General features: G+C 39.9%; 1 protein-coding gene across 2 annotated transcripts in view; it reads right to left on the bottom strand.

Moving 5' to 3' along the window:
- The window catches only part of pkhd1l1.1 (PKHD1 like 1, tandem duplicate 1), a 53,390-nt gene that overhangs the window by 5,109 nt on the left and 35,342 nt on the right, over positions 1-12,939 (bottom strand). For both annotated transcript variants that reach the window (XM_071894950.2, XM_078290154.1), the window contains exons 56-70: positions 12,466-12,595; positions 11,421-11,539; positions 11,038-11,167; positions 10,252-10,425; positions 9,709-9,812; positions 8,281-8,407; positions 7,396-7,517; positions 6,626-6,716; positions 6,215-6,363; positions 5,231-5,353; positions 4,801-4,912; positions 3,736-3,852; positions 2,858-3,023; positions 1,884-2,116; positions 518-682 (exon numbers count right to left, since the gene is read on the bottom strand). In XM_071894950.2, the coding sequence (XP_071751051.2) occupies positions 518-682; positions 1,884-2,116; positions 2,858-3,023; positions 3,736-3,852; positions 4,801-4,912; positions 5,231-5,353; positions 6,215-6,363; positions 6,626-6,716; positions 7,396-7,517; positions 8,281-8,407; positions 9,709-9,812; positions 10,252-10,425; positions 11,038-11,167; positions 11,421-11,539; positions 12,466-12,595 (2,062 nt within the window). The remainder of the gene's footprint in view (positions 1-517; positions 683-1,883; positions 2,117-2,857; positions 3,024-3,735; positions 3,853-4,800; positions 4,913-5,230; positions 5,354-6,214; positions 6,364-6,625; positions 6,717-7,395; positions 7,518-8,280; positions 8,408-9,708; positions 9,813-10,251; positions 10,426-11,037; positions 11,168-11,420; positions 11,540-12,465; positions 12,596-12,939) is intronic.

Genomic DNA, 12,939 nt, shown 5'->3' with positions numbered 1-12,939 from the left:
AGTTGATTAAAAGTAAACATGTTAAATTCTCTTAACTGACAGTAAAGCTAAGCTTATTTATAAAGCGTTTTTTAAGTGTTTTTAGGCTTGTCACAAAGTGTTTTACAGTGCAACCTAATACATAAATACAAATAATAATAAAAGAGAACAAACACACCACAAATTTTAAGATAGGAGGCCAGAGCTTTTGTGTGTGTGTGTGTGTGTGTGTATGCGTGTATCTGTGTGTGATGTGTTTTAGGTATATCGTTAAGATTATTACGACTTTTCCCATCAAGCATCTGATGGATGGCGATGTGCAGGAGGGAGCCAAGTTCAATGTGAGCACAACATTTTCAAAATGTGACATTATGGTCTGGTAAAAATTCATATTGAAACAGCTTTGGATACTGTAATGAACTGATATAAAGATAATTAGGTCGTCTCAACTTTCATTTTGGTGCTTTTAGATGGGTTTTCAACAACGGTGCAGGCCATCGTATCAACATCTATTCAAAGACTCTAACACTCGTCCTACCGTTGATCAGATCCACGAAGCCGTCTCCCAGCACGGCCACGGGGGACAGACGTCTGGTCTCTGTGTCCGAGTCCAGGCTCTCGATCGCCAGCATCCTGTAGTTGAGCCCAAAGCACTTGTAGCTCTGCCAGGGAGCCATGTAAGTGCAGTCTTCCCTGATCACACCTGACGACAAACCAGTCAACAAGGCATTTAGGGATCTGGTTCTTCTCATGTCCCTCAAGAGTCTGATGTCCCTCACATAGATCAGCCAGTAGGTTTGAACCCTTTGAACGCAATGGCTTTGAAACTGAATGTGGTGATTACTGAATTTACCTTTAAACTATAATTTCAAATTCAGTTTTCCAAATTCAAATTCAATTTTCTCAATTCAAATTCAGTTTTCCAAATTCAAATTCAGTTTTTCAATTCAAATTCAGTTTTCTCAATTCAAATTCAGTTTTCCAAAATCAAATTCAGTTTTCTCAATTCAAATTCAGTTTTCCAAATTCAAATTCAGTTTTTCAATTCAAATTCAGTTTTCCAAATTCAAATTCCGTTTTCCAAATTCAAATTCAGTTTTTCAAAATCAAATTCAGTTTTCTCAATTCAAATTCCGTTTTCCAAATTCTAATTCAGTTTTCCAAAATCAAATTCAGTTTTCTCAATTCAAATTCAGTTTTCCAAATTCTAATTCAGTTTTCCAAAATCAAATTCAGTTTTCTCAATTCAAATTCAGTTTTCCAAATTCAAATTCAGTTTTTCAATTCAAATTCAGTTTTCCAAATTCAAATTCCGTTTTCCAAATTCAAATTCAGTTTTTCAAAATCAAATTCAGTTTTCCAAATTCAAATTCCGTTTTCCAAATTCTAATTCAGTTTTCCAAAATCAAATTCAGTTTTCTCAATTCAAATTCAGTTTTCCAAATTCTAATTCAGTTTTCCAAAATCAAATTCAGTTTTCTCAATTCAAATTCAGTTTTCCAAATTCAAATTCCGTTTTCTCAATTCAAATTCAGTTTTCCAAATTCAAATTCTGTATTCTCAATTCAAATTCAGTTTTCTCAATTCAGAGCTCGCTGAGAGGCACATCCTGGGACTTAAGAAATGCAAACAAGCAAAGACTGAATCCAACTCAATCCAAAGTCATACTGGTACTACAACTACTAATTTTCACAAGCTAGTTGAAGTTTTTTTTGCAGTGCAGTTCTGTGTGCGATTTTAGTGCCAGTTGTGGCAAAACTGCGAAACCAATAAATTATTTTCTCAGCCCCAGTAAATCGCACTTGGGAAAATCATTGTTTTCTCTTTGAGTTGTGTGTTTCTGTCTAGTCCAAAAAAATGCACTGGCTTGGATTCACGCTCTATCTGTTGCTCTGGTTCTGAACCTTTGTGTGGAGCGATCTGGTCCACTGGGATGCGGCTGCCGTTCAGGTAGGTGAGCATGACTTTGGGGATGCGGTAGTCGCCCAGTCCCCTCCTGGGATCTCCTCCCCACTCGAACTCCGACTGCGGCACCACAGCACCCGGTGCACCCAGGAACGAGCCGTCCAAGTCCTTCAGCAGGCTCTTCTTCTTCGCGTCGCAGTCCATGTCCACACAGTCAGCCGGGTTCACCTTACTGAGATATAAACACATTAACACACAGCATTTATCTTATTCTACATTATACACTTTACGGAGGTAAGAAAGCACAAACACACAGTAGAGATCTTGACATAAACACACATTTGACCTTATTATCTTTATAGGTGGCAATTCCAGTTAAAGCTGCACTAAGCAAGATTTTTATGTAAAAATACAACTGTCTTATCAGCCTTATCGTCCCTTTGGTTTCCTTTGGTATAAAGCATCAAAGACTGGGAGGGTTGGAAAACATGAGCGTGCTGTGTGCAGTTTACTGACGTGAATCATTATTATTTCATGATTTCTGAGTATTGAAGTTCAGCTTTTTACATCTTGCTGCCAGGTGGAACCGCTAAAGTTGCCAAGTGCAGCTTTAACTCGGAATAAAAAAAAAAAAAGCAAATATTTTCAAAAATATTTTGGACACCCTCCTGTCATTACTGGAGACATGTATAGCATTATAATATGTTAATGCTTATTAGAATATCATTTCCCATGTTCCTTTGTTTGCAAAATAAAGAAGTAACAGAGAAAACAGTTTCTGTTGTTTGCATTAGAGCGTTAACCAGGCGTTTCATTTTTCAACAAGTGGCAAAGGTCTCCAATTTTTGTTTACATTTCACAGATATTCATGCGTTCTCCTTATGTATTACAAATTGAATGACAGAGTTTGCCAACCTGATGTGTGTTCATGTAAAGGCCCTGTGTGTTGGTAAGACATCTTGGTATGACTTACCTCAGATCAGCCCTGTGGATGAAGACTTTGGCTTCCTCTGTGCTGTTGATGGACTTCAGGCCCCAGACCTGCACCGGGTGCTGCAGGTCCTCGTTGGCCGGGTTGGTGATGAACATCACGTTGGTCTGGCCGGAGCAGACGTCTCGGAAACCGACAAACGTCGAGTCTTGATAGGGAAGACAAAGAGAAATGAGGAAGTCAGAGGAGAGCAAGAAACCCAGGAGAAGATTACAGGTGAACTTCTATTCCACGGCTCCACTGAGCATGTGTGTTGTCTTGTTCTGTGGCATTATATGGAGTAATTGCAGATATATCTATGTAGTTGGCCGTATGGAAAAGTATGCACACACACGCACAGACACAGACACAGACACACACACACACACACAAACACAAGAAACAAAGTGCATCTAGTGCTCTGCGGTCACGGAGGGTTTTGTTTAATAAACTAAAAAAAATCACAAAAAATTTACAATTTACACCTGAATCTCTCAAAAAGCAGAGAGGAGGAATTTGATGCACTGACTACATCTGGGAATGCTCGTCTTCTTAATCACACTGACTGCTGACTTGTATCTATAAGAATTTGAACTCCATGGCCCAGCATTCAATTCTACTTGGACAAATTGAAAGTTGGATTGATTTTTTTTCATTGCTCAATGAAATGCTCTTTCATTTTTTTCAGACTTTAGCTTAATTTTTTCCTCCAATCATACCGAATATTCATGTTCTACGGCAAAGATCATTTAACTCGGCAACATCATATAAACTACGACAAAGGGCCGTTACGTACTGTGTAAGTAACCGCACACCTCTTATTTTCAAAACAGTAATCTAATCAGTCTAATTTTATCTGCTGATCCAAAGACCAAACTCACCGAAGACTTTCATCAGCCCTTTGATGGCGTTGTAGTTGTTATTCAGGTGATGGTTCTTCACTGGAGCCGTGTTGTGTTCAGAGAAAAAGTTTCCCCAGCTGGCTCCAGACCTGCCGCCTGAGTGAAGAGAAAGTCAGAAAGAAAGAAGGAGATAACTGTAATCTTAGGACTATGTTGAATTTTCCTTCATCAGCATCATGTACACTATAAATATGCCATAAGTACCATATCACTGCTGTCAATTTAAAACCTCATATCTCCTTTCAGGAACTTAGAGCAGTCTTGTTCTCAGCTTGACCACCAGGCATGTTACAGTTTATCCAGCGGCGTTTAGAAAGGGTTTCATAAGATCAAGGGTTGTATAATCTGGGTTCCCACACCCACTTGGACATCAATTGGACATCAAGGACTTTTCAATGACTTTCAAGGTCTTGTTTCGTGAAATTCTGCGACTCAAAATTGGCATGTTTTGGGGTAAGAGGTCAAAATTAGAGAGGCCTTATTTTGGCTTTTTTTTTGCCTTTATCAGACACATGAAAGTGGAGACAGACAGGAAAGAGAGAGAGGTAACATGTGACAAAGGTCTTCAAATCCGGATCCAGATTCAAACCCATGACGTCACAGTGACATGGCGTGTGCCTTAGACCACTGACCCACCAGGACCAGGATTGAAATCATTAATTTTAAACCTGCGGCTGCATCAAAGCAATTCTCCGTCCCAGGGTTTTCCTCAGGATGTGAAGTGTTGATCCTGGGATGAAGAACGGGCCAAAGGGCTGAGTGCTTGGGGGCTATATTTTAAGTGTGGAAAATTGTCTTTGGCTTCACCACAATCAACATGGATTTACAAACAAGACAACTGCAGAAGATGTAAAAACATAGAAACATAAGAAGACATGAAAAACGCAAAAAGAGACAGAGCCACAGAAGAGTATATCGTTTTCTCAACCCATGGAAGAACACAGAAGAACACAAATCCTTCAATTGACGTTAAAACATGAAAATCAAAAGCGGAGTTACAAGGTTTCCACATGTTTCAGTAACACTGGAGAGGCGGGGCCGTACCGTTGAGCGGTCTGGGCGCTCGGTGGCCGGAGCTGATGCGGAGGTTGAAATCACTGATGGACAAACTGTCTGAACAGTCGAAGTTGGGGCTGCTGCCGACTATCAAGGCATTCTGGGAATAAAGGAGTTCATGTAAAAAATTAAGAGTTTTGTCACAAATGAGATTTCACTGCCACCTCTTGAAAAATGTAACACTGTTGTCATGAAAATCAAACTTACTATTGAATATTATTGAAGGGATTATCATACAGCATTTGCTATAAAACAGTTACATCTTAGCGAATATAATCATACGGATATAGGCTATACAATTTTGGAATGATGCTTTTGATATAGTATGGAACAAAATAACAAGAAGACATATAGCACTTGGGCGTAAGGATGAGAAAGACAAAATAAAGGTTGAGCGAATTAAAATAAACCTTCTCACCTGGATTTGTACAGTTTTATCAGCGAACATGTGGGAGAGAGAGGGAGGGGCGAAGATGAGCGGCATGATGCCCATCCCGTTGTCCACCAGGGTCACATTGGCCACAATCACATCAATCACCGTCTGTGAGGGGGGAGGGAGAGGAAGGAGAGGGGGATGGGAAGAGGAAGAGGAGGATAAATAATCTATATTACGGAGTCTTTTATTCTCAGCAAACCCAAACTGCGGCATTATTCAGACAATCTTTGCCCATGATTAGAAGCCGATGATATCAGGATCGGGGTTTGATAACCTTTACTTTCATCTTTCATCTTGAGAAAACATTTTTACATTCACACTGTATGCAACTTGCAATGAGTGCAGAAGTAGAAGAAGCTTAAATTCCTTGATTGTCAACAACAACAAAGCAACATAAACAGCCAAGACTCAGAGCTGCAGCAGACTGACAATAAAGGGGAGTAAATATTCCTGCGTCCCTAGAAAGTTCATGTATGATATAATACACTTTATTTGAATAGCATCTACAGAAAGTAAGGAATAACAAAACAAGGGGTGCAACTAGTGATAAAAGAGCAATAAAACAATTTAAGAAGAAAGGGAAGACAGTACAAATAAAAGAGTTAAAATAAATAAAGATAGCAAAGATAGAAAATAATATAGAAGTGTTAGGTAAAGAAATTAAGAGCCATCTAAATTGACTGCATTACAATGGACTGCTCATTTTGTATTGTGTGTGTATTGTGTTCTTGGTCTCGCTTTGATGTGACTCCTTTAGCTCAGATGCTCTGAGGCCTCCTGACCTTTGACCTCTTTGGATCCCAGATTGGGAACCACAACTTCACACTCTCGATGCAGGCATGTTACGACAAAAAATCATCTATAAAGCACTTTTAACAAACGTTTCATCGCAACTTGCTTTACAGAGGAACAAAGTACTTAAATGGAGATAAAACAGACAGCAGGACTTGAGGTCAGCTTTCCTACCTGGAAGTAGATGCCGTAGTCGAAGCTCCTCCAGACGGTGAAGCCTTGGATGAGCGTGCAGCCAGGCAGACCGTCTTTGTTCAGATACACTCCGAACAGACCGCCATGCGCCTCGTTGTGACTCCACTGCTCGTTCTCGTTCCAGAAACCTGCGCAGGCACAAGTCCAGGGAGAAAACCTCTTTGAGCACTTCTATCCTACATCCTTTTCCTCAGTTTGAGCGTTACTGCTTCAATACTGTAGGTATTACATGATTGATATATGATATGTTTATGGCTCTGAAAGAAATTTAATTTGCAAGGCCAGCACAGGAAATATTATTCACATCATACACAACATCACACAAAATATAACAGGTTCACAAATGTCCACTATGAGTTTGGTTAAATCATAAACATCCGTCCTTGTTACCTGGGCATGGTTCACCATCGATGCGATAAGCGACTCTCTCATAACCCGCCACAACGTTATGCTGCAACACGACGTTTGTTCCCTCGTTCACCTGATATCAGACAGAAACAGGCAATATGGAGACGTCAGGCTCAGTATAGAACAGTGTTTCTCTCATCATGAAATTAACGACTAAATTGCTCATTGATGAAGGCTTTTTGCAATTGTGTCGACAAAGGCTATGACGAGTAAATATTCTGTCCCATGACCATATGTGAAATTATTTTTATTTCAATGTAGTATTGATGAAAATGTTTGAAGGTATATTGATAAAGAGATTGATAAAGTTCCTGGGTCTGTAGGTACAGTATGGTATGGTCACATGACGTTTTTTTATTACCTGTACTTCTGACATTATTCTCACAAAAAATGATTTCATTCATTAATTTTATAAAGTTGAGTGTTGAGTTCAAAAACAGAAAATCCATGTTGCAAATGTAATCTACACTAAAAGATTATGCTATTTTTTTTGTTCTCAAGTTGAATTGTTGAAGTGGATTTGCTTTTGTTGACTATAATGTAACTAGGCCTATTTTAATTGACTAAAATCCAGGATAATTTTAGTCAGTAAAGTGACTAAATTTAATCAATAAAGCATGACTAAAAGCTATGTGAATCTACTAAAATCTGCGTAAATCTATGTGTCTACTACTACTATGACTGAATTAAAAAAACGCAGTGCAAATGAACACTAGACTAGAGCAGGGTAAGAGCAGAAGCAGATGCTGAACCTCGATGGCAGCGTTCCAGTCGTAGTTGAAGGCCTCCTCTCTGTCCTGGTAGGACCCGGGCCACAGAGTCAGAGTCACCAGGTTCCTCCGCACCGCCACCTTGTTGCCCCACACTCTGATACCTGCAGACAGTTTAACATTTCCCATGTCAGTAGCTCCCGACCAGTGTTGAGGAGAGTTACTTTTAAACGTTATTAGTTACTTTACATTGTTACTAACTAGCTATGTTACAAAGTTAGAGTACTTTTATGTTACCGACTTCAAAAACATGCTGTAGCAATAAGGCTTATGCTGCCAAGTGTGCTGTCAATCATTCTTTTAAAATGCAAGACTGTTGCTGTTGAAACAGTCAAACAATCTCATTTATATAAGCAGACTACTTGCGTTTTTTTCAGTTAGCAGCATCTTGTCTGCACAAGACAACATGCATTTTCAGTTTTTTTGTGCTTAAAAAAATACAATAAAATAATGACATTCTGATTTTATAAAGTAACTAATAGTGGATTACAAGAATTGATAAACTAAAGTGTTAAGTTACTACAAAAAAGTAATCTGAGTACTTTGTAACACATTACAAAGTACAAAGTAACTCCTTACCCCCCCAACACTGCTCCTGACCGAACCTGACCTAATGTAACCTAATCTCACATAACACAACATAACACAACATAACATATGACATTTGGCAGACACTTTTATCAAAAAACATCTTTTCTTATCAAAAGTTAGATTTACACTGGTTGGCCCCAGTGTGAATTGATCACCTGACACTGTGTTGATGATTTAAACATTGACCTGTACAAGACTACCTGATCAGCTTTGACTGAGATACAGAAGATCATGAAATAGAGCTTAAGAGTACAGTATTTAAACGAGTGAGTCTACCTTCTCCGACAGTGTGGTGGATGACGTTATCGTCGACGTTCAGCCCGTCGGTCCCGAAGACCCCGATGGCGGGAGAGAAGCCGTGGTGGAAAGCACAACCCTGAACGTACGAGTCGTTTTCTGGAAGCTTCCAAACACACACACACAACACAATGTTCATTTTACTGTTACATCGTGTTAAAGGATAAGGCTGGTGTTTTTTAATACATTGCTTACCGTCAACAAATCCTATGAAAATAACAAAATCAACAATGCGTTTGCTCTACTCCCGTTACTTTCTGACTTCCCACGTACCGTTTTTAGCCGTCAACCCGGAAGTCATTGGCTCCAATTGTAAGCTAAAAACCTTGAAATACAGCTCACAAAGACATAGTTTACATTTTAAAAATCGTTAACTGTTACCACGAAAAGTCAGGCTGTTGTAGTTATTACCAAATTCAAATGGGAACAAATTCTTCATTACGCTGGGGACTATTTTCGGTGCTACAGAACTACTTTCCTGAGATCGCAAACGTGTTTACAGCCGGCTTATTAAGTTGTTTGAGGAAAAAGTCGGCCGGCCCGGTGCATCGCGATGATGAAATATGTTGCCCAGAGCAACGGCATGGCTCTTTGACGTGTTTTTAATCGTTTTTTTAATACAATGGAGTTCTATGGCGGCTGGGACATGAGGCTACATTGGGCACCGGCTACATGGACGAGACTTGTTGGCAAAACAAAATCATTGCTGATTTTGTTATTTTCATAGGATTTGTTGACGGTAAGCAATGCATTAAAAAGAGCCATTTCTCTTCCTTAAATACCAGTGTAAACAGTTTGAGTAATGGCAGCACCTAGTGGTCATGCAAACTCCGAGAGATATATATGTTTTTTAGTGCCTTCCCAGCTCTTTGATCCAGATCTTTTATCCAAGAAATAATTTTCAACCTCTTTTCTCTTTTGTCATTTTTGTACAACTCCTTTACTTTGTTTTTTGATCGTTCTGATGGAATTGTCTTTGATTAAAGCCTTGTTTGTTTTATTTGAACTTTGTTGGAACCAAATAATGCATCATTTGTAAGATTCATAATTCACCATCTTCACTTAATCCTACAATATACAGCATACTGCCATTGAGACCAGCAGCAAACATCAAATCCAGAGGAAATCTAAATGTACAAAATCTAGAAGCATGTTGCATGTTTACTGGCATCTTAGTAGCTATTAGAAACCTTTACAAGTAAGCCACAATAGACAGAGATGTATCTTTTCTACTGAGGATAATGTCCAGGGATTGGAAGTCCAGAGGCCTCAAGGTACATGAGTATTCACTTAACACAATGTATAAAATAATATGCAATTTAGTGGACTCTTCTATCCAAAGCACCTGAATACAGTTTTAGTGTGGGAGTCGACCTCCCTAATCCCTAATCCTCTCTGTGTCTGTACCTGTCCCAGGTTGAGGAAGGCCACAGAGTAGCGGGGGTCGGTGGAGTCGGTCCAGCCCTCCTGACCGGAGCGGTAGAACTCCACGTTCCTGATCTGGGCACTGCCTTCAGGACAACAAACAACGACAAACAACTATCATCTATCTGTTTAATGTGTTTCACTAATAGATTTTGTGAGACTTCATACTTTCACTCCACTACATTTCAGAGAGAAATATTGTACTTCTTACTCCACTACATTTATCTGATGGCTCGAGTTACTAGTTACTTTGCAGAATAAGGTTTTACATGCAAAACATACAATAAGCTCATAAAATATGTTGCATTGTTAGAGTTTAAACTCCTCAACAGTATATGGAGCAGTTAGACCTACAGCATTAAACTACATTACAGGTTAATGCATCAATAATTTAACTCTCTGAAAGGGACAGAATGAGTACTTTTACTTTTGATACTTAAGTACATTTTACTGCTGTAAACATTATGGTATTGCTACTTTTCCTTAAGTAAAGGATTTGATATTCAGTAAAAACGGTCGACCTACCCCTGTAGTCGATTCCAGCCCAGGAGTAGCTGCCGACCAGCAGCCTGGCGCCGAACGACTCCTCCATCATGCCTGGATACTGCTGACCGATGATCCTGATGTTTCTGGTCAGCAGACCCACATCAGCAGCCAGGCGGTAGGTCAGCGGAGAGCCTGGGACGCTGTGAGTCTCACCTGCAGGGAGAGAGGGAGGGAGCCAATCACAGGTCAGTAAGACTGAAACTGACTGACAGATACAGTCATGTCAAGATCAGACGGCAAGCTGTGGTCCCTACTCAGGAAGTTAGATTTTAGAAAATAGTCACGTTTGACGCTGCTGTAAAAACAGTTTAGTTTAATCATTTTGACAAATATAAAATGAAAATATGCATCTAAAAAGATTGTCAAGGATAACACAAACTCATAGGATTATTTCCAATGAAGTCCTTAATTGTAGATACAAAGTGATCACATATTTTTATAAAATTCTGACCAAAATAAAGATAGTCAGTCCATACCAACAAGCTGACTTAAATATTAATGTGCTGTTTAACTACTTTACATTAGAAAGGACAAGCTGCAGTCAATTGACGGCTGTTTTGAATTTTAGATTTGAAATATTTCAGCTTTCAAATGTAAAAAGTATGTAAGTATGCAAAATGTAAAAGCTTTCATGAACTGGATATAGGTTGGATCACTGTTGTGTTATATCAATCAGTGAGCGGCAAAACGGAAATGCATTTATAAGAAAATGTCACAAATTCTGAAGACATTCGCTGTGTCTACTGAGGTAGATGTTGAACTGACCAACGTGAGTGTGGGTCAACGACTGGTTCAGGGTCAGGATGCGGGCGTTTGCTGACACAGCAGTGATCTGATGGGTCTCTGTCTCCCAGGCATTGTAACCAGTGGTGGAAATGACGATCCTGTCTCCAACCTGCACATGCAACAAACAAGCAGACAAACAAATAACTGAGTACTAGTAGTAGCACTGGTAAAAGTAGTAGCAGAAATAGTAGAAGAAGAAATGGTTAATTTGATAGTTGAAAAATATATACAGCCCCATGTAAAGGTAAGATTTAAAAGTTAGTGCCACCGTAATATGTAAAGAGATGATTCCTTAAATATATCTGATTACTTCTGCTTTAAAAACCCCACAGTTCATTGAGGTAAGTGAGAGAGAAGCAGACCTGCCAGTCGACGGGCTCCTGCAGGCTGAGGGTGTCGGAGCCTGCAGCTGCAGTGGAGGCCAGTTTGGTGTGGTAAACATTATGCGGCTGTCCATAGAGCTCCAGTGTGCCGAACACACCTGTTGTACAGCAACAAACACACTCAGTCAGAGCTTCAGCATGCATCAGCATATCAACACGCAGGCTGGAATTATTTCTTCTATTTCTTCACATTACTTTTTTGTCGACCATACAAAAGACAATTCCTGTCAATAAGTCTGTTAAACACAATGGAGCTTGAATTATATCTTTCCCTCTGTTTATTTCAGTGTCATCCTGCCGCACGTTGCAACATGACACACTGAACATTCACAGCTGGTAACTACAAGTACAAACGCAGTCTTTTACTGAAATGAGCATGAACTCTGAAATGCAGATTACATGTTGTGGACACGAATAATGTGAAGATTGCGTTTCTCCACCATGAAAGGATTACAAATTGGACACGGCACTTTCATGTGTTCGTCATGTGAAAAGAATAGCCAACCGTTAAGTTTAGGCAAGTAATTGTTTAAGGTTAGGGATAGGTTTAGGCAACTTAAACAATACAGTTACAGTCAGGGTCAGATTTTGGTCATCATTAAATAAGAAAAACTTGCTAAAAATTTCACTCACAGTAGCAAATGTCTTTACATGAATTGGGAATTGAACCCGGCTCGTCAGAGTTGCCTTCCACACTTTTATTTTCCATTTCAGTGTCAAACTGTCTCCTCCATATTTCTCTCACTTTTTGTCCAAGGAACACATTATTTGCATTTTAAGACACCATTTAAGACACCAGTGGTCATTTCCTTGAGTTTACTGAGCCACCAGTCAGTCAGTCTGGGGCTTCAGTGCCTTGCTGAAGGACACTCTGACAGAAGTTACTGAGGGTGCAGAGAATAATACTCATTTACTTCCCCCACCCACATTCTCCCAGCCGGTCTGGAGATTTGAACCAGCGACCTTCGTCCTGTCTTCAGGCTCCTGCCGCCACACAAAACCGGACATCGCACTGTTTCCTTACCCAGAACCTTGGATCCCTGGTTGGGCCCGTTAGGCAAAGGCCAGTCAGGGGTGCGGTGATTCCCCCTCAGTTTGATATGTAGCTGACCTCTGAACGGCTCATCAGCCCATCCTGCTATCACCCTGCCTCCCTGAAACAACAGGAGACATGCACCTCACTTCAGGCTGGCATTATGGACCGTCAAAGGAGGCATAGTTACTATAATCAAAGCCATAATTAAAGTGGTAATCTGCGAGATCCTTGTTTTTTTTTTAATTTTGGTGACATCTTGGGTGCTAAGCAGCTCATTGCTGTGGTGTTTATGCACTGCACTTCTCACAGAGCACCTGTCAATCAAACAGTGTAGGCGGGACTCATGCTAACTGCCCAGTTCTTCTTCTATTGATTCAAAATAAACCGCTGTTGCTGCTGCCAGAAACATAAAACGCATCACCGATCCAATACAAGAACAGAAAATGTAAAAGCTTTCATGAA

This window comes from Centroberyx gerrardi, chromosome 19 (assembly GCF_048128805.1).
Source record: "Centroberyx gerrardi isolate f3 chromosome 19, fCenGer3.hap1.cur.20231027, whole genome shotgun sequence".
Lineage (NCBI taxonomy): Eukaryota > Metazoa > Chordata > Actinopteri > Beryciformes > Berycidae > Centroberyx > Centroberyx gerrardi.
Note: the sequence above shows the minus strand (reverse complement) of the source record. Positions and strands in the feature narration are given on the sequence as shown.